The sequence below is a fragment of the Pelodiscus sinensis genome, chromosome 2, assembly GCF_049634645.1.
Source record: "Pelodiscus sinensis isolate JC-2024 chromosome 2, ASM4963464v1, whole genome shotgun sequence".
In the NCBI taxonomy this organism is placed as follows: domain Eukaryota; kingdom Metazoa; phylum Chordata; order Testudines; family Trionychidae; genus Pelodiscus; species Pelodiscus sinensis.
The window spans coordinates 166890830-166915348 of NC_134712.1; the positions used below are offsets into that span (position 1 = coordinate 166890830).

The window sequence follows — 24519 nt, forward strand, 5'->3', positions numbered from 1 at the left end:
AACGTGCATAACTATACTTACTTTCCTTTGTAAAGTTGAGATCCAATGAAGTCGTAGGGTTGCCAGGTGTCCGGTATTGCCCCTAAAATGTCCGGTATTTTCTGGTTTTTCTCCCTGCCAGGAGGCAAAAATACCCAGTGCTTACCTGGTTCCACAAGGAGCTGTCTGGCCCGGAGCAGGAAGACGAGATGGCAGAAGGCTGCTGGCAGCCTGTTAGCGCCAAAAAGTCTCATAGGCATTTCTTAAAGGGGCCATGCTGTTTTTATTTTTTAATTATTTTGCTTAATAACTCTCAGGGTCCTTTTCTCTCTCTCTCTCTCTCTCTCAGCAGCTTTGGTCTCTCCCCCCTTTTTTTTCCCTCAACAGAATTTTTTCCCCAGTGGTTTGGTTTGGGGGGGGGGGGAAGGAGAGGAGGGGTACGGTATTTTTGGTTAAACCATCTGGCAACCCTAATGAAGAGAGCCAAGTACTATTATTGGTTCAAACAGACACACACACACCCATAGAAAAACTATTGCATGTATTTTTGTTGTCAGTTTCTTTAATAAATGAAAACCAGCTACTCAGTAAGCAGTAAAGCAGCCTGTGAATGCATCTTCCCCCCTCCCCCCTGCCCTCACCCCAACCTCCATAACAATATGCGCCAGGGAAGTTCTATTACAGGCTTGCTGAGAGTTTTACTACTGATTTCTTCCCTCCATCAGTCTTGAACAAAGCAGCCCTTCTGAAACTCACAGTAATTATGCAGCCCACAGTCCAACTGCTTTCAAAAAAGGACTTTGGTTCTTTTTTAACTGCTGCATTTGAGACATCCAACAGCCATTCTAGCAGTGATGAGGTAGAATGGAAGGACACCTATTCTGGGATCACTGTTTGGGTTGGTTAGTACCTTTTAGGACACCAGTCCCAACAGAAGTGATTGCAGGGTATTCCACTCTACATATAGAGATTCTCTCTCAGTAAGCTTTTAGTTTCAGAAATGAAAGGAAAACAAATTACATCTAAAACTCCACCAGCTGAGTTCTACTCCATAAAAACTAAACAGCAATTAGTTGGGAAATATATTTTGCTGGAGCTGAAGACTACCCAGTCTTTGTCCTGGCTCAGTGATTTGTCAAGAACATGAAGAGAGCTACCTAAGTGCCAGGTTTATTATTAAGGATCACGTACAATACATGGACTGGTGTGCTTACATTTTGTGAATGAGAAAGCGACTAGGTAGCATACCATAAATGGGGCAGGTTTACGCAGGGGAAAAGGAAGAGCAGTGAAGACAATACCCAAAAACACATGCACAGCAGCCTTAAACAAACCCTTGCAACAGAATTACAGATTTCCTTTTAAAAATGTTTCTGTGCTTTCTGGTTTCAAATATATTGTTTCATCACTGTGCCATCTTTCAGCTGTGATTTAGGAAGACTGATTTAGAAAGATCAGGGCTGAAAGTAGTGAATGTGGGTTCAGCCTCTTGACTACAACAGAGTATCACTGAGAGCACAATTTTTGTAAGTGTTCTACACGTAACTTCAATTTTGGGGCACTGAATTTGAGAATTAGGTACACATTTGGTTAAACTGGACATCTGAAAGCTAAGCAACCTTTATTGACATTTACTGTTAACAATTCCCCAGCTGTAGAATAGGGATCTCATTGCAGAAATCATCCTTTTCACTGATTGGGAGGGATTGAAATTGCTCCCCAAAAGGAAGTATACAGCAAATATTTTAGAACATTAAAACAGTTGCAATAAAAAAATCAAAATGTACACATAAAATGTTTGAAGTTGGAAAATATTAAGGGGACACTGCCCAAAACTGCCAGTTATGTACAACCTCTTTTGTAAGGTTTCAAAATTCCACAGAAGAGGTGAAATACCAAGTTATTACAGAGCGATTGGATACAATGTGGGGAACAGGAGTGAACAATGCCAACTAGAAGCAGTAGAGTTGAGTAGCACCATCCTCTCCCTCTGATTCTGGGTTTGGATTTGGATCACTGCTGTAGAATACTACAGTATTGTGTTATTTTAAATGGCAGCCTGCTCTTCCTTCGGGATAGACCTGGTTAGGCAAATTGCACTAGAGTAATTCCTTTTATATAATTTGTGCCCCAAAATGTTAAGTAACTCACTTGTCACAGATGCAAGAAGCTTAGTTTCACTCTTTCCATAATAAGAGGTAATAGAGAACAATTGCTTTGCAGCAGCTCATTTCTATAATCCTGATCATCCAATGAGTTGCTTCAGGATGTATATATATGCTAGCAAGTTAGTGACCAGCAGATGGCAGACTGCTTGCTGCAGACACTGAACAATTTCAGGCTGCCACAGGATCAGCCCCTTGCTTTTACTGCAGCCACCACTTTGTAGGGATGCGCTATGATGCGAAGCTCTTGTGAATTATCCACACTGCAAAAAGAATCAGGAGAGCGATAACAGCAAGATGCCAAAGAGTAGAGAAGGCAGTGTTTTGAATGGTGTTGTCTTCCCATTCTGGCCCTATCACTTCTTTTGGTGGGTGGCATTAAGGGAACTAAAACATGAAAGATCACAGGTCTTGAAATTCTCCTGCCTGAAGCAGGAACCTCATTTGTGCATTCAACAGCTAGGCTATGTCTAGACTGGCATGATTTTCTGCAAATGCTTTTCATGGAAAAGTTTTTTCGTGAAAAGCATTTGAGGAAAAGAGCATCTAGATTGGCACGGACGCTTTTCCGCAAAAGCACTTTTTGCGGAAAAGCATCCGTGCCAATCTAGACGCGGTTTTGCGCAAGAAAGCCCCGATCACCATTTTCACCATCGGGGCTTTTTTGTGCAAAACAATACCACGTTGTCTACACTGGCCCTCTTGCGCAAAAGCATTTGCGCAAGAGGGCTTTTGCCCGAACGGGAGCAGCATAGTATTTCCGCAAGAACACCGACAATCTTACATGAGATCGTCAGTGTTCTTGCGGAAATTCAAGCGGTCAGTGTAGACAGCTGGCAAGTTTTTAAACTTGCCAGTCTAGACGCAGCCCTACAGTTTTGCAAACTTCAGAAAATAACTTCAAGTCAATTCTGGAAAAAACTATAGCTAATTTATTTCAGTAACAAAACAACCTGGCCCATTTTTAGCCATGTTAATTATCTGAAAAAGTGTGATTTTTGTACACTGCTATCTGGTGTGGCTAAAATCAAAGAGAACTAAAAGTTTAGTTTGATACAGTGGAGTTCTGACTGGATTCTTAAAATAATTCTGTTGGGTGGGGAGAGCAGGTATAAGAGTGGACCATGGACTGACTCATGAGGGCCAAGAACTCAGTGTGGGAGTCCTGAGATAGCAACTCTGTAAATGTTACTATTGGACTGCAATTACTGAAGCAGTACCTGGCAACAGCGGCCTGTAGGTTAGAAATATGGAGTTGTAATCTGTCCATCAATTAGATCTTTATATCATACTGGTCTAATTGTTTTGCCTCTTTTCTGCTTGGGGGGCAGGGGGAGACACAAGGAAGGAGGACAGAAAGAGAGGGGGTTGGGTCCTAGAATCCCCATTGCTCATTTATGCAGGATGACTGCATTTATGAACTAATTGGGGGAAGGGACATAAAGAGGTGTTCATACCCTCTAGATCAGGAGTAGTCAACACATGACCCAGGGGCCGCATGCGGCCCGCAGCCCATTTGTTTGCAGCCCATGGTGCAGTTTAGGTTTACACAGGGCTCAACACATGGTCTGAGGGTGGGATCCTTTGAACATGGCCTCCACTGGGGAACACACTCCACAATGGCGAGGTGTCTCCTAGGTGGGGTGAACATTGAAAGATGCAAGCAGACGGGCTGGCTGGAACAGACGGCTACAGGGTGTCAGTGCCTCTAGCCTCCAGAGATGAGGTGCTGTGAGCACCGGGGCAGTGTGAGAGAGAACTATTTGCATATATATGCAACCACACTTAAATTACAATCCCCAGGGCTTCCAAAGTTGAGTAGCCCTGTTCTAGATGATACAAAGTAGCATCTCTCACTGTGCTTAGCTGTGGGTGGCAACTAGGCAAGCATTTGCCACAACATCTTTGATGAGTCAGAAATTGTCCCAATGAGGCAGTGATATAAGCTGGGATAGAGGAAGCAAGGATGTCCATGGCAGGCTCCGCGTCCTCTACCCTTCTGCGTGGATGCCAAGACCCTGCGTAACTCTGAGGAGCTGCTGTAGGACACTTATCTTTTGGAGGCAGGGGTCATACTTGCTAACACCTCATCTGGGAAAGATGAGAAGATGCTCTCAAGGGGCAAACGATCCTTGGTGGCTACTTCATTGAGGACTACCAGTGTCCTGCTGATTATAGGCCCCTTTGGTGCTGAAGAGAGGGCTTGCTGCCAAGAGGGGCACCAGCAATGCCTTGGCATATGGCCCTTGGCTCTGGTGAAAAGAGTCTAAAAGGGCCACTGGGCTGGACCTGATGCTGTGTAGCTGTATCTGGCATAGGTGGCTGTAGGCCTCCTGCTGTGGCAGGATTGATTCAATGTGACTGAAGGTAGAGCAGGAAGGGTGCATGGATCTAAGCCTGAGCCTTTGTGGAAAGTGTCACTCCATTCCTGGTGCGGTGTAAGAGTGGTGTGTTTGGATAGATCACCTACTTATCATAACACATCTCCCCCCACAGGGTGCCCTAGACAAAGCCAATGAATAGAAAGGTGTTGTGGTCTGCATCAGGTCCTGGGCTGCTTCAAAAATCCTCCAGCACTGAGGACACAAAGTTCACTTGGTGGCTTTGGAGATCAGGCCAAAGGTGGGCTTTGTGGCTCTGATTCAGACTAGAGATTTGAAAGGTTAACAGCAGTGGTATAGCAAAGGGGGTGGGGATAATTGCCCCCGGGTGCCATGCTGGAGTAGCCCTCCTCCACTGCCCCGTCATCCCTCAGCTTGCCTGCTCCTCCTCTGCCTGCCACTGCTGGCTGAAGCTGCCACCTCTCCACCCCCAACCTGACGTTCCTCCATCTCCAGCAGTTAGTACATGCGAGGGCACAGCCCCCAACTGGAGGGGATGGGGGAAGACAGTACAAGCCACCCATGGGGTCAAGTTCAGCTGCACGCAAAGTTCAGGGTCCCACCAGACAGCAGTGCGGGGGAGCCACAAATTTTTCCTTTGCCACCAGGTGTGTAACACCCTTGCTATGCCTTTAGTTAATGGTGGGGACTGGAGCAGCTTCGCACCTGCTGCAGGTACCCAAGACCTGTGTAGCTTGTCAGAAGCAGATCTGCTCAGACCATTTGGAACAGCTCAGGTTTTTTTTTTTTTTTTGGGGGGGGGGGGGGGATGCGGAGGCATGCACAGGGCAGGAGAGCATTCAAGCTTGGCTGGGGTGGAGTAGTGCCCCTGCCTGCTCCCTTTTTAATCTGTTAAACATTTATCCAATTCAATAGGATTTTACATCCCTATTGCAGCTGGAGGTGGCCTCCATTGGCACTGCATGGTCCAACTCAGGTCTCACCAGAGGCTTGTCTTGCTTAATTTGAGGAAGACTGAAGCCTAGTAACTACTCAGTGGGCACTGAGAATAGCTTATCTGGTGGCACACATCTTTACTAGGCACCGGACCAATGCACTTTGGGGGGGGGAGGAGAGGAGGGCAGAAGAGGAGTGGTACTTGGTGCTGCATCCTTGAGTATGGGGCTGATTGGGAGCAGAGTGCTGTGTCCACTAGCAAGATCTTGAGCTGCTGAGCTCTGTCTTTAGCTGAGAGACTTGAAGGTTTTGCAAACTGCACAGCACTCTGATGACCTGTCCAAGCAGGAAGTGTGCAGTGTCACTGCTGAGCCTACACGGGTCACAAGCTCTAAAGCCTAGAGACCAAGGCATCAACTGAAACTTTATTATAGTTAATTATTCTTAGTGTTTGTTAACTTAGTTTTCTCTAAGTATGAAAGCTGCTGCACTTGCAAACAAGAGCACAGTGGAACTCCAGCTAACAGTCACTAGTAAGAAGGAACTATGGAACTAAGTGTGCACATGTAGGAAATATCAGGAGGGTGCTATATTATGTGCCATAAGGCATGACTCTAGGGAACACTGAGCCTGATCCCCGATGCTGGGGCATAAGGGGAAGGAAGCAAGGGACCCACTTTCCAGCTAATATACACCCACATACACCTATGCTTACTTGGAATGCACACAAACAGACTCACAACCTGGCTGGTTTCAGCTTTAGCACTTGCTGTAGTCCAGCCAGAACTGAAAATAGCAAGTCAAAGTAGGTTTTTCCAACAAGATACTTAAATTGTTATTAAAGACCACTGTTATAACTTTCCCTCTGCCCCTCAAGTGGTTTCAGTAATTTAGTGACTGCTACTAAATTCCTAAAGTAAAATCCAGTATCTTACTTCAGTGTTAACTAGTTGGAGACTACAGGGGCTATGAACAAAGTAAAAATGCACTTTTTAAAAGTGCATTTTAAAAGGCAGTGATAAGGGCTAAGATTTTATTCCAAGGTTGGCTTAGAGTTTTATACATTGAGCTAGTTAATAAGGTTTGATTGTAACAGAAGTATCAAGTAGCTGGCATTCTGAGATGTTGATTGTGCACATGACCCTGCTGTAATGATTCTGCATGAAGGGAAGTTAACTAAAATACAAACATCACTTCCTAAGACAAGAAACTGATCTGAAGTTATGTCTGCTGATAGGCTTTGTAGACCTAGTGGACTCTGCCTCCCACCATTCATAGGTGTTTTAGAGTGTAGTAGGTGGGATTGTCAAAAAGTACTGAAGTTAGATATCGTCCAGCCCTGAAGAAAAGTTAGGGCTGTCAAGTGATTTAAAAATTTAATTGTGATCAATCATGTACACCTCCCCTCAAAATACCACCACCACATTTCAACAGGGTAGTGCTGGATGGAGCCTGGGATCAGAGGCTGTAGCTGACCCCAGGCTCCATGCAATGCTGCCCCTTTGAAGCACCGGGGCAGCATTGCATGGAGCTGAGGGCAGCTCTCATTAATGCCTGCAATTAGTGTTAAAAATGTAATGATTTTTAATCCTGTGCTAACACTCACAATGTAGTCCATCAATTGACAGCCCTAGTTATTAGGGCTAGAGACGGGACTTATGCCAGCAACAGGGATTATAGTCAATAGTGGCAGACTGAAGCCTCATCACATCAAGCTGTAGTATGTCTAGCTGCATGGGTTAGATAGTCTAACAGCCAGCATTAGGACTAGGTGTGTTCGTGTGTAGACAAACAACTGAGATTAGAATAATACTAATCCTCCCCCATGGAAAATTAATGTAAGACAGTTATTAGAATATCATTAGATCGCCTCAAATCAGTAGATAAGCAGCAACAATACCTAATAGGAACAAAATGGAAGGATGCACAAGGGTTTAAAAGCCAATTGCCTTAGCCCTTTACACTTCTGTCATGATCTCTTCTCTGCTAGAGAAAAGGCTAGACTTCATGCAAGAAAAAAGTCAGCAACACACCACTCGTAACAGGTACAGAGAAGTTAAGCAACGTGAACAAAGTCTGTGGTAAAGCCAAAGCCAAGAGGACCCAGATCTTTGTGCCTGAGCTCTAAGCCAATGTCTTAATTTTTACAGAAACAGAATTAGACTTAAGCTTCCACCCTTGCTCCCCCAGTTATGAAATACAGGCACAATTTCAGTATATGTTGTTTACTCAGATTCTAGCATAGATCATCCTGTTTTCTTGGTGGTCTTGTCCAAAGCAAGATTGTTTGTATGTTCTCTCGCTTCCTGGAATTCCTCTGACATCAAAAAAGGTAAGTGCTATTACACAAAATGCAATAGCAAACATTCAGGTCTGTTCTCCAGTCTTTTCATGTGTATTACCCAGATTAACACAGCACTAAGACAGAATTCAGTTTGGTTTACATATGGTACAAAAAACTCTTGGAGTACTCAGTTTTATGACTCCATGAACTGAGGGTATACTAGAACATACCCATTTGCATTAATTAACATTGCACGAGTGCTTAAAAAAAGGAAGTTTATTTCTTTCAATGGCTCAAATAGCAAATAAAAAGAATTGGGTAAGGTATCAGCCTCAGACAAGTAACATTTCCCTATGTCCATTGGCTTCATTACACCTCAGTTCCCAGTACACAGTTCTCAAAGCAAAGTCAAAGTTAGTGGTTAGACTCCCTCATTAAATAGACTGAAAATGACTTGAGTACACAGTAAGATGAAAACTGGCCTACTTGGCTATAGTTACATGAGTAACTTTAATTCTGCACATGGTAGTTGACTAAGTTTACATACAAAATTCCTTACAGATAAATATTTAACATGACAACTGTCATTTTTAAAGAGCTGAGTCCCTCTACAATATCTATTTGTCAGCATGTAAAGTACACATTTGTTACCTAGTTTTCTTGAATGCATTTTGGACTGTCAGTTATAGGTTTACACATGTAAAAGAATAGTTTGTGGACTCCATCTACCCTTCCTACTCAAGAGTCCAAAACCTCAGATCCTGGTTTATTTTTAGTAAGATACTGAATACTAACTGTGCTAGTATTCTTTTGTTTTCGAAGCAGCTGAGGCAATACCTATTTGGAGAATTTGGATACACATAGTGTCTCTGTACTGCAAAGCATAGATTTGATAAGTTAGAAAAAGTTGCTACAATGCTCCCCATTATGAACAAACTAGACTAAAAGGTACAAAATCTGCAAGCAGCTTCCGAACAACCACACCATGTTCCCATAGCTTAGTATCACAAGGACAAAGGAAGTTAAACACACTTGAAATTCCTAAACACCCCAACCACAAAACATTAGCTCTACTAAGGGAGCTCCTCTGCCCAACTTGGAGTTAAAAAGTTAAAAAACCCCAACACCTACAGACATTATCTACTTGCAAAATGGTAGTTCCAAAGTGCCAGCAGGTTAAGTGGTAAGTGCCCATCTCAGGCTTAACTGCCATACAACCTTGTAATCTCAACCATCCATGTAGATTCCAACCCCTTTTAATTTTAAACTACCATATTGTATACTAAGTCACAGGTGACAATATGCTCTGGACTATTCAAAATAACCAGAGTATGGCACACATTAAGATCAGACACTACTAGCTGAAAGCTAGTTAGCAAGACCATTCACATAACTGCACTCCATACTAAAGGATATTCTCCCACATTGATGCACAGGGATGCATCAGACTCCATGCATCAAGATGAAAATATAGCCTTAACTACATATCTGCTATTTAGTTTCTTCTTTAATTAAGGCATATTCAAATGTTTCTAAAAATTTAGACCACTTTAAATTAACCTACATAGGAAGGACTCAAACTGTATGCAAATACATTGCCTGAATCATTTTCTCTTCCACAACTGTGTAATGCAGTGGCAAAAACAGCTATCCCCCAGTTTCATGTTCACAATTGTAATTTGCAAGGCAGTCAAAGACAAGACAAAGTTGAAGATTTAGTGATATAAAATTTATGCTTTACAAGAAACCACAGAAAGGAATGCCTCCTGTTTACTGTTAACGACTGCCTATGAAACACTACATTCAGAACAATGATAGGCAATTATGAAATGGGTTGAACTTTGCTTCTCTTGAAGCCATATTAAATTCAGTGAATTTAACTTGGTGCAGTTCCAATTCATGCTTTTAGTGATACATTACAGTTTCCAAAATGTTAAATTTCAGTCATTTAAGCCTTGGGTGGCATGCTTATAAATTATGATTAGCATGGTCAAGGAAGAAATGAGTTGGGCCTTTGATTATAAAATGCAACATCTTTCTCTGATCCTCTTAGCTAGGCTTTTCCTTTTCTTCTTCCCATTCTTCTCTTTGCTGTCTTCCATCTTTCTGGCTCTAATTTCTCTCATTAAATCGAAGAACACCTAAAAGAAAATAAGTGACTTTACATGCAAGTTCAATTGTACTATGAACATATGCCAATTTAAGTAACTTTAAATAGGATACTCAGATCATGTGTCTGATGACAGCTAGCTACACATACTAGTTTAGGGTTGGTTTACCCTAATCAAAATCCTGAATTATGCTATTTTTTCCTAGTTTTCCAAGGACATGCAAGTTTTGTTAAGAGCAAGTAAGGCTAGCTGCCACCCTCCCCATCATTTCGATTAGTGCTCTTCACATGAGACCTCCGTCTAGAAGCTGAGCTTCCTTATCCGATGTAAACTGATCAAGCCTCAAATGAGTTTCCTTTAAAAGAACTAAACCTTAGTTACAGCTCAAAATCAAATCTTTCAGAAGGTGACTAGAATAGAATGTTGGATATATTTGAGACCTCTACAAGTGGAGTTGCATACTCAAAGTCCATTTGTCAATTCAGGCTTGGTAAGACACTACTTCATGAAGAGTTTATTTTGCATCATTGTTGTTGCTCATTTCCACAAAGGGGTCAGCTTCCAGGTGCTGTTATCACCTTTGCAATAGGACTTCAAAAAAGACACATTAGAGCTGTGGTGTTCAACTAGCCACACTCAAGCAGCCAAATAGCCGCGTGTTGGACACTATGGCATTAGAGCAGGCAATTATGCAAGTTTTCCTTTTGTCAGATCCACCTTTACTGGCAGTCTAGAGAGTATTTGACAGCCATGTTGTAGAAGAGTAGGCTAGTCTCCTGAAGGTATATACAGAACTATGGTTTTCTAGCTCAGTGTATCCTGTTACATTACTTTTGTGCTACAGTCTACAAAGGATTAGATTGAAGTTTGTTTTTCATCACCTGCATTGCATACTAAGACAGTTACCACTTGTGTTGGAGGAAAGAATATTCTGTTTTGTCAAGGAAACCTAGATCACATATTACATGACATTCTCATTAAGATAGAAGTAAAGGCCATGTCTAAGTTAGCATTTGTGTGTGTACACAGTTATGAGAGAGTTTGACAAATTCTCCAGTTGGAGTCAGTAAGGATAGTCCTTTACTGCCCAAGATCCTTAACCTACTTGCACAAGTACACTTAGGAGTGAAGAGACTTCCTGGCATTTTGTCAGTGCCTCAATTTTGGACTGCAGCATTCTGACTTTGGGTAACTAGAATTCCATGTGACAGATACCAAGCTACTCCTTTGATTTGTCCACACCATGGGCTATTGTAATTTCAGCTCTCATTGTGGAGTGGTTGCCATTTCACCACCAGATCTGAAAATCTTCAAGCTTATAAGGGCAATGGCTTACATGCTAAGAGAGATGGAGATGACAAATCACATGTTGAATTTGACAGTTAAGTAAAATTAGTTGAATTAAAGAATGTGCAGGTAGATTGTGTCCTAACTGGCAGTTTGGTAAGGCATGGATACAAGCTGCAATCGATGCAATCCATCAAGAACTAGTACATATCAATTTCTATCCTATTGAAGTCTGAGGGGCAATTGTGTTTAACTTTAACAAGCTGTTTGTTATTTTACTGAAGTGTGACCCACTTGTGTTTTGCTGCATGTAAATAGACTGCACTCGGTCAGACTGAAGATACTGAATTACCATTTGAAAAACAGTTGCAGAAATAGGTTCTCCAGTTAAGAGTTAAAAAAACCTGATGGCAGACAATTATTCCAAAAAAAGTCCACCTCTTATATTAGGTTATCAAGTTGCAACCTGACTTCCCATTCTTAGCTGCAAGGATTTTCACTAGGTATTTTTCTAATACTGTAGCGTGAACAGATTTGTATATAGGTCAGAGAAGTTAGCACATTAAGCTACTTAACCCCCTTGTCTTAATATTCTGCTTTCCACAAGGCAAAATGCTGTTAGCCACTCAATACAGTGGATTTCAGTAGTTATCGAAATTCAGTGCAAGACATTAATCCTGAGCATGAAGTTTAGTCTTACTTTTTGGAGAGATTTCACTTGTCCATCCCATTGATCTCAAAAGCAATGGTGATTGGAAACGGGCAAGAAGAGATGTGTAAAGCAGGCTGCTTCTCTGCATCCCTGAACCTTAAGCTACCACTCTCACCTTTGAGACAGTCACTTTCCTCTTGTCCATGTCCAGATATCATTTGTGACTGAGGTAGATCAAAATCCTTTCCCAATGAAGTCATTCAGCATGTCAATGACCAGCCTAGCCCAGCACTCTTCCCTTTCTAAAGATGACCCATCTTCCAATCACATTCAATATTTTAGGGAATTACTGAAAGAGCTAACCGCCCCCCTCAAAAAACCCCATCTCATTTCCAATTCCCTGAGGCAGCCTGTCTCCTCCTGAGCTACCCCCTCAGAATCTAGTCAAGTTCTAGATTGGTTAGGGAATTGGTTAACTGTTCAGTTTCAAACTGCTGAGAAAGTAAAGGATCAAGAATCAATCAAGACTCAGGAATCCACGCTTGAGGATGCCTCTTTAGAGCATGGCTGAAGCACACTGAAGGGGTGAACCAGGAGAGTTCCATAATTAAAGGTTCTCCACAGCAGTTGGTCCAGGGTTAAGTCAAAGCATAAATCTGCCATGACAAGAGACATAGAAAGCACTATCCCTGAAAGAGGGTTCAGGCCTTTTGTAGAACCTTTAAGCACAACACACTAAAATGAAGTTCATTACCTTGTCAACATTAGCTCGCGTTTTAGCAGATGTTTCCACGTAGTTAACATTCCACTGATCAGCTCTGTTTTTTGCTTCTTCAACTGAAACTTGCCTTTTATCTTCCAAATCTGATTTATTACCAACGAGCAGAAAAGGAACATTTTCATCTTCTTTTACTCTTAAGATCTGTTCCCTGATGAGGATAAAGGAAGAATGTTACAAATCTGTTCGGAAGTATTATTCCCAGAATAATCCACAAAATAGATATTTTTATCTTTATTACAGTGAATTCTCTTTATTCCTTTAAGATTTACTGGGTGGGAATACCCATACCCAATACATTGGGACTATGCAACTGCATCATGGTCCACCCATCTGAGTGAACATCCACTATAATTCTATAGGGGGTTAGTACTGCTGAAAAGGATCCAACTGGTTATTCCCATTTTGGGGGGGGGGGGGGGGGGAGAATCCAATGTCCGTGTTCTACTTCACACTTCTTGACCTTCATCTTGACTATAGTCCAAATCTCCAATTTGTCAAGTTGGTTTTGAATTCTAGCCCTGTTCTCTCAAAGTCTTTGCAACTCTTCTCAACTTAGTGCTTCACAAGCACTCTCCTCCACTCCACTGTCCAAATTAGTAAGATATTTAATAGTATGGCCCAGAACAAACACCTGATCTCCAATTTTGGGGAGCACCATGGGAAGATCTTCAGTCAGTTCTGACCTCACCTTCTAATGTCATCATGTACTTGATTTAAAGCAGGCATGTCCAAAGTCCGGCCCGCGGGCCAATTGCAGCCCGTGTTCTGATTTAATACGGCCCCCGCTTCCTCCCCCTCTCCTGGCTCCCCGGCGCTCTTTTGAACTGGCGCGCCCAGCGCGCCGCTTCCGGCCGCGCTGCCGCTGCCCATGGCCTCCACGGTCCTAGAGCCTGCCCTGTAGGGCACATCCTCAGCCCCGCTCCCCCGCGGGTTCGCCCTGCCCCCGGGCCGCCGTGAGGCCAGCGTGCCCTGCACTCTCCGCCCGCCTCCGACCCTGCGGGCCCTCCGCCTTGGGGCTGAGAGTGCGGGGACGGCCCTCACGCATGTCCACTTCTTCAAATCTGGCCCTCTTTGAAAAAAGTTTGGACACCCCTGATTTAAAGAGTTAACCTACAAGCAAGTCACACCAAACCAACATTGTGCTCAAGTGTTCTGAAGGCTTAGTTCTAAATAGTAACTTTCCAGATGAAGGCATAGGAGATTAAGAATGTGGAGTTCAACTATGCCTCAAAGACATTATGCATATTAAAGCGAACATCCACTGATTGCTAACAGACTCAACCTACCAATAGAAAAAGCACAGGATAAACTGCATGCTAGTAATCTCTAAAAGCCTACCTAACACAAATTTCCAGTAATTCCTCATTTAACACCGTAGTTATGTTTCAGAAAATTATCATGCTATGTGGGGTCAATTTCCCATTACTTTCAATGGGAAAAAGTGGGGGTTGCATTTCAAGCAGTGGTGTCGAAGTCAGTTTTCTGTTGGTGCTGAGTCGTCAACAACAACATTTAGGTGATTTACTGTACAGTAAGACTCCAGTTGTCCAGCATCAACTGGAACCCGGAAGTATTCTTAGCAGCCTGGCCGAGAGCAGCTGACATGAGCCACATGTGCGCTTGCGGCTCCAGCCTGCACTTGGCTAGCAGCTGGCCACAGGCAGCTGCCTTGGGACCAGGACATAAGGTTGGAGGAGAAAGGGGACTGGGTTAGAGCAGGGAGGGGAGGTGTTTGGCTCTGGGGAAGGGGAGAAGGACTGGGTTGGGAGTATGCCCCATGATGGGTCTGCCAGGTCCCACACTGCATCCAGCCGGGGGGGGAGGGGGGGGGGAGCGAGGGGGAGGAGACACAACAGGGATGGATGACAGCAGTGAACCCTCCGGCGCTTTGCAGGGAGGCCCTGCGCAGCCACCAGCAACAGGCCTGCTGCAGAAACCCAGCAAGTGGGGGTGGGGGAGAGGCGTCTGGGGACATGGGCGGAAGAGGGGGTGAGGTGTCTGGGGAGCCTATGTCCCCGAACACCTCTTCTGCCCCCACTTGTAGGCTAGTGGCTGGGTTTCCCCAGCCAGCCTGTCACCAGTAGCTGCATGGGGCTTCCCCACCTCCCTGCAAAGTGGAGGCGAGTTTGCCGCTCACCACACTGTTCCCTGCCAACCCCCCCTCCCCGCCAGACACAGCGCAGGTCCTGGCAGACCCGTCACAGCCGCCTTATAATACCTCCCAGTATGCTAGATTATCGGAAGTCTACTGTATTATTGCTGTTTTCACAATTTGTACTGCTGCATGAAGTAGTCCGCCACTTGTTTTTTTGGGGATGGTCGTGTTATTCAAAAATGTTCCCTAAAAAATTGTGCTACTGCGAAAACGTGTTAAGCAGGCACGTGTTAGTCCTTACTGTAGACAGCTTCTTCAGAAAAGTCAAATCAGTAAGCTAACATTATGGGAAAACTGCCCTGTCAGGAGCTCTGATCATAGTTTTAAAGACCAATGAAGTTTAAGCTTTCCCCATCACAATGGCCTTCTTTGGTGTTCTGCTGAATAGTATTCCCTCAGATTGATCAGTAGCACTAAGGATCTTTACAATACTCTAATTAGATAGAAATGGCTCCGAAACAGCACAGTTTTTTTGCATATAAGTATTCAATCCTGAAAAGGATTGCTTTCTTCTCCCCTCACCCAAATCAAAATATCAGAAATATCAGGGGCTGGCCTTTCATTTCTGCTGGCTATTTCAACGTGTATAAGGCACACTCACCCTAGCTTAAAGGCTTGTGTTGTTTTAATCATAACATTCTTTGAAGTTAGTTGTGTAACTAGAGGTTACACTAAGATGGTTCTGATTACATATCTTCCTTGATCTAAATCATCCATCATTAAACTAGTTCAGAAAATTTTGCAGAAGACAATCTGAAATTCTAATTTAACCAAGTTTAAAGCCATTCAAGCCTCCTTTATCCATCAAAGCAGCAAGAAGGGATAAGCCTCCTATCCCCTTCCTTACTTCTAGGCCACCTTAGAAAGTTCACATTCTGATTTAGAGTAACAACTGTTGTGACCAACGAACACAGGTTTAGTAAGCACCTACTGTGTTATGTTACACAGGTAAGGAACAATGTCTTAGCTGCTAGAGACCATTTATGATTTTACAGTGCCTTGTACAATGGGGCCCATAAACTCCACCACAACTGACAGCCAACTTCTGCTGTTTCCTTGGACACTTCAGACACTTTTCAAAACATTAAATTTTTAAAAGGTTTTTAAACTTTGACTTGCCAGTCAGACTAGTAATAAGTGCTCAGTTTAGTATAAACATTTCACTATTGATGTAGCTCACCCTCAGTTTCTGTTGTGCTACATGCCCAAGAGCATTCTTAAATTGATACGTGTCATATGTTAAGTCATTTATTGGTTGGTTGAAATGTAACATCCCTACAACTAACTTGAGTAATGGATGGAAATTCCATCCATTACTCAATTTGTTGGTAAGGAGTGCTTGCTAGCTACCCTGCTGTGCCTCTGCCTTTGAAATATACAATGTACTAGTAGCAAACCTTAAAGCCATGGTGTACAACCAGTTCTGAAGCAGTAGTTACTTTAGTAGCTATTGCTATAGTGAACAAGCCACACATCCAGCTAAATAGCCACATGGCTAGCATATTGGACATCATGACCTTAAAGTATAGTCAGGTTGTTAGCCAGAGTGCGGGAGTTTGGAGGACAAATCCTGCTACATTCTGTTCTCCAGAATACTCAGTTTCACAGATACTCCTTATGTATTACACACATTCAAGCACAGAGGCCAGTGATTGCACATCTGGTTGTATGAGCCAAAGCAAATAGCTTCACAGGTTAAACAGGGAAGAGAATCAAAAACCATGGCAGAGTACTACAGTGGGTAGAACAAGCAGAAAGTAAGCCAACAGCCCAGGAACAAATGCAGTTGGATCCAAACTGCCCAGCAGCTGTGCAGCCTACAAGACAGTCAAGTCCTTACTATGGTCCTTAAGTATGGTCAGAGCCATCAAATCTGCATGGCAGCATGCCTGTTTACAAGTCAGTTCAAGTGCCAGAAAGCCACTAATTTTAGGCAGGCAGTTTTTTGAACCCTGCCAAGTACCTGCTCTGACAGTACTAAAGTTGTTTTGTAGCATCTTAGACTGTGCCAAAATGCCTGATCAGCAGAGGAAAGCAACTACACAGCTGCCAAAGTGAGACTACATTCTAACTATTCCAACTGCTAGAAGTCTCAAAGTGTCAGGCAACACCAGGGTGCAGTCTATACAAGCCACTTCATATCTGAAAAAGTACACTACTATGATAAGTTATTGTAAGAAGAACAATCTACCTGATCAGGACTTAGTTCACAAGTTCACTAACAAATAAATGTTTACTTTCCCTTCAGCTTACCTGAAGTCTGCTGTAGCTGCAAAGGATTCCAGCTCTGTGATAGAGAAGACACAAAGAAATCCCTCTCCACTTCGGAAGTAGTTGTCTCTAATAGCAGCATAGTCCTCCTGGCCTGCTGTATCTAAAATGTCTATTTGGACTTCTTCCCCATCCAGAACTACCTTTTTTCTATAGCTGTCTGCTTTGGTAGGTTCATAATCTTCCACAAACTGAAAACAAAGTACAGAAGTAAATTAAAAAAGCAATACTAAATACCTGCATCTAGATTTAATATCAATGAGGTGAAATAGGATTTTCTGGGTCAATAGAAGCTACATTGCTCATTTATCCAGGCCATAAGAATACCTTCAGTTGTCAAGCCAACACTAGCGTAATAAGAAATGAGTCATGTCCATCTCATGCTGGTGAAATAAGAGGCTCTTGTGAGCTGTACTGTACCTCACTTTTGCTATTATCTAATAGTGAAATTCACACAAGTTAGGGCCTTGTCTCCATTTCTAGAGGGAACTGTAATACTCTTACTTTTGTTGCCTTGGATAAGGTCAGAATGTCAACCTGATTTGGATAGTTAGAATATTGGTTTACTCCTTGCAAGTATTCAAGATGTAACCTGCGGTGACTTTACATGGTCTTCCTTACTATGGCATTTAGAGTATGCACTGCACTCTCCCTTGAGCCTCAAGTCTTGAGGTAGATAGAAAGCTATATAGGGTAACAGAGCTATATTTAGAAGTATAGCGTCCCCAGCCTCCTTGCTGCCAAAGCCTTTTCTCCAATGTGTACGATGTACTGTGGATGCAGCTGGCTTTTCACTAGGAGTAGTGTTACAACTGGTCAGTGTCATCAGGTGTATGCCCTATAGAAGTACTCTAGGTCTACTTAGCCCATCAGTGGTAATATTTCCCATTGACAAGGGTTATGAACAGGAATCCTGTTTACTTTTTGCCACTGAGAGATTAGAAAGAGGTTGTGCAGCAGCCCCAGTGAAGTGCTGATCCCTTCTCAATCAAGTCTCAATGATAAAGGTTTAGAGTCCTGTGCAGATACAAGTTTTGTATCTGCAGCTCAACTGATTATAGTATGCAGATCTTAAGGATATTACAATTCACAATAGTTTAAACAAGTTTGGGAAAGATTACTGAATACAAAGAAAAGTACACTTAGCTTTTGTGCTGTTGCAGAAGCTTGAGTTACCTAAAGTATGCCTGCAAGTATGATCAAGAGCTTTAAGTGCAGAGATTGTTAAAATCATAATAGTCAAAAGCAACTAAAAATCTGTAGTTCTGATAATGGGAGAACCCAAGCTTTTTGAAGTTTAACACTCGAATGTTATACTACAAGATTCAAGGCAGGCAATACTACTCAGTGACCTCAGAGCTCATCTCAAAAGGAGCAGTAATTCAAGAAATCCCAAGTTTAAATATAAATGTTTAAGGGAAATTCATGTAGAGCTTTCCATTCAAGGTAGTTTACTGGGACCTCTTCAAAAGCAGCTTTACATGGCCATACCAATAAGCTTGATGCTATTCAGCAGACATATTGTTTATTTACATAAAATGTTTCACATACTACTTTCAAGAAAGTTAGATTCTTACCTCATCATACATGAATTGCAGTGTTAAAGCAGATTTTCCTACACCACCACTTCCCACCATGATTACTTTGTGTAAAGCCAAAGAATTTTGACCTTTCGGTTTATTTGCAGCCATCTTTGGATTGCAGCTATGACAATTAAACAATCTAGAAGGAGAATAAAGTAATTCCAGTAGTTAATGCTCATGTACTGTTCAATTTTATAGACCTTTATATTCAAGGAACTTGTTACCCTTACCCCCAGTAAAAGAAAACTCTGGTTCTTACTATTGTTGTGTTAATGCATAGGTAGCAAGGTAAACCCATGAAACAGCAGCACAAATTAGCCAAAAATTAGAGATTATAATCTGTCATCTGCTTTTACCATGCTCAAGAGAACCTAGAGTCATTTGTATGTTTGACAAACTAAAGCAAGATTTGACAAAATTATAATATAGCACAAGAAAAGCTATAAGCACATCAGCAAAGAAAGGAAGTGAGAAGTCTGAGGCTTTACAAGTTCTATAATAAGCCCTTAAAATATACTCCTAGTAAACTAAAGAATGCAGTTAGTGCAGTCTTTAAATGGAAATTAAGCCCAGATCCAAGTGCACTTTGTCATTTGCAGTCTAGGTGTAATTGTGGCAAGGGATTGAAGTATTGTAGTTTAGAACCAAATAAACTTGCAGCCTTATGATGCTATTACTGTACATTCGAGTACTAGATGCAGAATTCATGCCTCCTCAAGTCCACATCTTGTTGCATGCATGGAGGCTACACTCCCCTCGTGCAACTCACTGACTTCAATGCATTCTGTTCCTGCATGAGAGGCAAGATTAGGGTGCAACTATGTACAGTAACAAATGTTTTATAGGAAGCCAGCCAGCAGTCATTTGAGCACCAGTAGATCTTTATTCCATTCAGTCACTTCTGGACAGTTTATTCTGGACCCCATTCAAGGGGGATGAGTGTTCCTTTTGGAGTCTACTTCTAAAATAAGGGGTCTAAAACAGAAGTTCCCCCCCATTCTTCTATATCTTAGTGTGGAGACACTCACTCTCCTTTGCTCCTTGGATTAAAATACCAAGTCCCAATCATCTTCAGACTGCTACAATTAAGAGCAAAGATCTAGCACTTTAGACCTTTCAGTTCACAGTAATACATGTTAGTTTGTAGTTAGTAAGTTCTGCTAATGAGCAAAGGTACACAAGTTACAAAACTTAAATTGTCAAGAGTAATTATACAGAGTTGTCAATTACACCAAATACTGCACTGAACAAAGATTTAAGTCTTAAGGAAGATGTGAATGGGTAACCAGCAAGCATAAGGACATTAAAGTGTATTTAATCGAGTAAAGGTGTAACCCTGAAAATTTCAGCAGGGAGGGGGGCAGAAGAGGGCTCCCCAGAGAGCACAGGCTTTTAAGCTGGCTCCCCACACATTCCAGGAGAGAGAGTGTTTAACTATTAAGGTGACCTGATGAGCCTAGGCTCATTGTAACTCTGTACATTAACACTTTAACATCCCTAATGCTTATCAGGTAACAGTTTACCAGTACCTGGGGAGTGGCCCTACATCCAGTGAGGGGAGGAGGGCTGCTCCAGCCTTTCCCAGCACCCACACTGGTTGGGAGCCAACAGCTCTGCATGGGGGCAAGATGCAGAAGTGGCCCCCGCAGCTGCTGAGATGGTGCCACATGGGGCTGGAAGCACCTGGGCTGCAGCAAGCCTCCTTCCTATGTGCCCCTCTGTTTAGTCCGTTAATGTTTATCCAGTCAAATGGAATTTTACATCCTTAAAGACAACAATGTTTGTGTTGCTATGCCAGTGTGTTTGCAGTTATACCTTAGCAGATGAGCAAATGTTTAACAATTTCCATAAGTGCATACAAACTCATTGTGGCTAGGTACAGAGGTGATTAAAAATGTAATATGCTATTTCGTGTGTCATGTATAGCTTTATTCAAGCTGTCCTAAAATCTGGGAGCCTCTCTGGATCATATCAACCCCACTATTCATTATGTTGTCAAAGTTTTGACAACGCAATTGAAAGTCAAGTGGCTTAAACTTTCACCCATAAAGGTTATCTAAATGAATGAAGTATGAGCAAGCTGCTGTACTAATTATAGACAGCAGAGATGTATAGCAAATATATTCAGCTAATCTACACAATTAAATCATTTGTTACCCTTTGTGTGCAAGACTTTCACAAAGATTTAGAAATTGTTTTAATATCCAACAGCTAGTGACTTTTCTATAAAGATTTTGGATTAATACATCTATATTCACACACATTTAAAACCTGAAAGTAAGAAGACACTTATGCTGACATGGAACTAAGTGTTACATGCTAAGTTCTGTCCCTCAGAGCTGTGAAAAGTCAACCTTTCCCCTGTGACATAAGGTACATTAGTATGCACAGTATGCTGGCAATTTCTCCTGTTGACCTAACTCAACTATGGACACCCTAGGCTAGTGAGCAGGCTGCATGAGTGGCCCTTCATCTCAATGGGCTGCTAGACTGCCTTAACCAAGACTGACTTGCAGGAAAGGGCAGTTCATATCAGGGATGTGAAGAACTAGTCAACTATCCAATAAGCAAATGCTTATCTGATAGTTGACACGATAGTGAACTAGTTGGTTGTCTTCCCCACCCCCTCGCTTCCTCTGATAGAGGCAGCAAGGGGAGGGACCAGGCTCTGTGCTGCTTCTTTGAAACACCACCACAGCATTTCAAAGAGGCAGCATTGACTAACTGAATAATCGATGCAAAAATGCATCAGCTACTTGATTAGTCAGTTACATGATACTTATCCTTAGTTCATATTTAAAATTGTGAGGGTGCTAATCTGTAGCAGAAATCTGATTGATGCAGAGCGAGTGTATAGCACAGTTGTTCAAGCAGCATGTGCTTTGTTTCACATGCGTGTCACTTCAGTAATACTGCCAGCTACATGGATGGAAGACAGCACAATCTGCCAACCTCGCATGGCATGGGCAATGGTAAAAAAAGTGTCTCAGGCCACAGAACCCTGATGGGCCACATGTGGTCAGACTGCATGTTGCCCACCAGTGATTTAACTTCTGCCATTCATGGATTTTTTTTTATGTCAACAGGAGAGCGCTTCCATTAGGGATGTTAACTAGTGATTAATTTACTAGTTGAGTAGCCAATGGAAATTCCATTCATTACTCGACTAATTGATAGGCATTTCCAGGTTCTGCGAGGCTCTTGTACATTCTGAAGTAGAAACACCATGTGGAGCCCAGGGCAGACTCTGGGCTCCATGCAGGTGCTTCTGCTTTGAAATGCAGAAGAGCTCCTGTACATTTCAAAGCTGGCATGTTGCATGGAGTCAGCTGAGGAGTCACCAGCTAATCCCAGACTCTACCTGGTGCTGCCACTTTGAAACATGGTGGCAGCATTGCAAAGGGGCAGTGCCACACAGCACAGAGCCCGGGTCAGCTCTGTGCAGCACTGCCCCTTTGAAGTACCCCCCCCCCCCCACTTGCTTCCTCTATTAGAGGCAGCATGGGGGACAGTGGGAAGAACCTGTCAACTGTCTGATAAGCATTTGCTCATTGGATAGTCAACTAGTCTTTAACATCCCTAGGTCCCATAGGTACAGGGTCTCTTACCAGATGGGTGAAGCACAGCTATGCCATAGAGCAAGAAATATGGGACATCTGATCTCATTTCTACAGAGACTACATGTGAGTAGTTTAGATTCATTTGATGGGGGCTACTGAAATGCATGATTCTGCAGAATCAAGGCTATACCACATACCAATATAGGAATTTCTATTGACTGTTAGGCTGTGTCTGTTACCACTTTCAGCACTCATTCAGGGGTGCTTACCAGTTAAAAATAAAGTGAAATCTTACTAGTGGGGGCTGCAGCAGCTCCTTCACTGCCAGAGGGAGGAAGCCTGGCATAGACAGGGGCTGCCCTGTATACCAGAGCTGCCCTGTATACAGCAGGCCCCAGCATCCTGCAGGCAGGGGCTGCGAACAAGTAGCAGCAGCACCAGCCTCCACACAGGGATGCCCCAATTAGGCTGGAGCACTCCTCAGCCCTGATCCTGCTTAACCTAACATTTAACAGAGGAACTGGAATTTTACATCCTTAGTTAAGAAAACACCGAGTGACAAGAGTTCAATGCTCAAGAGCACCAGTATAGACTGTACTTTACCACGAAGAGCCATTCTTATGGCAATAAAGCTACCCCTCCTCATTTAGGGTGAATTTTTTTGGCTAAGGTCTCCAGGAGTGCTCTTCCCAAGCCTTACATGCAACTAATCCACCTGTGTCACATGCACTATGATTGGTAGTTAGATATACCTCAGACTGTGTGGTCTAAGGGTATCTGCAATACTTCACGACCATTAACTAGAACAGTGTTTCTCAACTTCTAATAAGTATCCCCAATGCCCCTCCCCTCATCCAAAGCCAGGCACTCTCAGCCCCCTCTGCCAGGGGCATAGTGGGGATCAGTTACCCCCAGGTGCCACCCTGGGGGTTGCCAATTTAGTCCCTACTCTGCTCCCCATCATACCTGGGCTCACCTGTGCCTCTGCCCACCACCACCACCAGCTAGAGCCTCTGCCCTGCCTCTCCATCTCCATCCCCACCCTCCTCCATCTCTGCCAGCAGGTTAGCGTGAGCAGGGGCCAGGCTCCAAATTGGAAGGGATGGGGAAGGCAGTACGAGCTCCCCTGGGTCAGGCTCAGCAGTGCACCAGGTTTGGAGCCCTGTTGCACAGCAGTGGGAGGGGTGGGCCCACAAAAATTTTGTTTTGCCCCCAGGCGCATAACACCCTCCCTGTGCCTCTGCCTCCCCGCTCTAACCCAATGCCCCTCTCCTCCCCAGAGCCAGGCACTAGACATATGGTAAACTGCTCAAGGTAATTAAGACCAAAGCAGACTGAAGAACTTCAAAAAGATCTCAAACTAAGTGGCAAATGAAATTTAATGTGGATAAATGTAAAATAATGCACACTGGAAAAAATAACCAACAATACATATATGATGGGGGTTAATTTAGCTACAACTAATCAGAAAATCTTGGAGTCATCTTGGATAGTTCTCTGACGACGTCCACACAGTGTGTAGCGGCAGTCAAAAAAGCAAACAGGATGTTAGGAATCATTAAAAAAGGGATGGAGAATATTTTATTGCCTTTATATAAATCCATGGTATGCCCACATCTGGAATACTGCATACAGATGTGGTCTCATCTCAAGATATACTAGCATTAGAAAAGGTTCAGAGAAGGGCAACTAAAATGATTAGGGTTTGGAACAGGTCCCATGAGAGGAGAGATTAAAGAGACTGGGACTTTTCAGCTTGGAAAAGAGACTAAGGGGGGGATATGATAGAGATAAAAATCACGAGTGGTGTGGAGATAAGTAATAACTTCTTATCCTTATTCACAGTTCCCATAATAGAAGAACTGGGGGCCAACAAGTGAAACTAATGGGCAGCAGGTTTAAAACAAATAAAAGCAAGTTCTTCACACAGTGCATAGTCAATCTGTGGAACTCCTTGCCTGAGGAGGTTGTGAAGGCTAGGACTAACAGGGTTTAAAAGAGAACTAGATAAATTCATGGAGGTTAAGTCCATTAATGGCTAATAGCCAGTATGGGTAAGGAATGGTGTCCCTAGCCTCTGTTTGTCAGAGAGTAGAGACGGAAGGCAGGAGAGAGATGGCTTGATTCACTCCCTCTGGGACACCTGGGATTGGCCATACTGGGTCAGACCAAAGGTCCATCCAGTCCAGTACCCTGTCTGCCGACAGTGGCCATTCTTATGTAACGGTACCTTTGAAGTGCTTGCTCCAGCCACCTGGTGCTGCCTCAGCAGCTTAACTGCAGGCTCTCCAGTGCCGGGCTCTCCATGTGGGGCTGTGCGCTTGGGGTGCCTGGGGCAACTGGTTCTCTTCACTATGCCACTGATGTGGGGGTGGTCCTTTGGAGCAAAGCTTATTGTACCACTTCACTGCCT

General features: G+C 43.2%; 1 protein-coding gene across 1 annotated transcript in view; it reads right to left on the reverse strand.

Moving 5' to 3' along the window:
• Nucleotides 1–9401: 9401 nt before the first annotated feature.
• The window catches only part of RALA (RAS like proto-oncogene A), a 38058-nt gene continuing 22940 nt past the window's right edge, over nucleotides 9402–24519 (reverse strand). Inside the window, exons 2-5 of the mRNA XM_075921732.1 lie at nucleotides 18541–18685; nucleotides 16946–17154; nucleotides 12511–12685; nucleotides 9402–9847 (exon numbers count right to left, since the gene is read on the reverse strand). Of these exons, the coding sequence (XP_075777847.1) occupies nucleotides 9725–9847; nucleotides 12511–12685; nucleotides 16946–17154; nucleotides 18541–18654 (621 nt within the window). The 5' untranslated portion in view covers nucleotides 18655–18685 and the 3' untranslated portion in view covers nucleotides 9402–9724. The remainder of the gene's footprint in view (nucleotides 9848–12510; nucleotides 12686–16945; nucleotides 17155–18540; nucleotides 18686–24519) is intronic.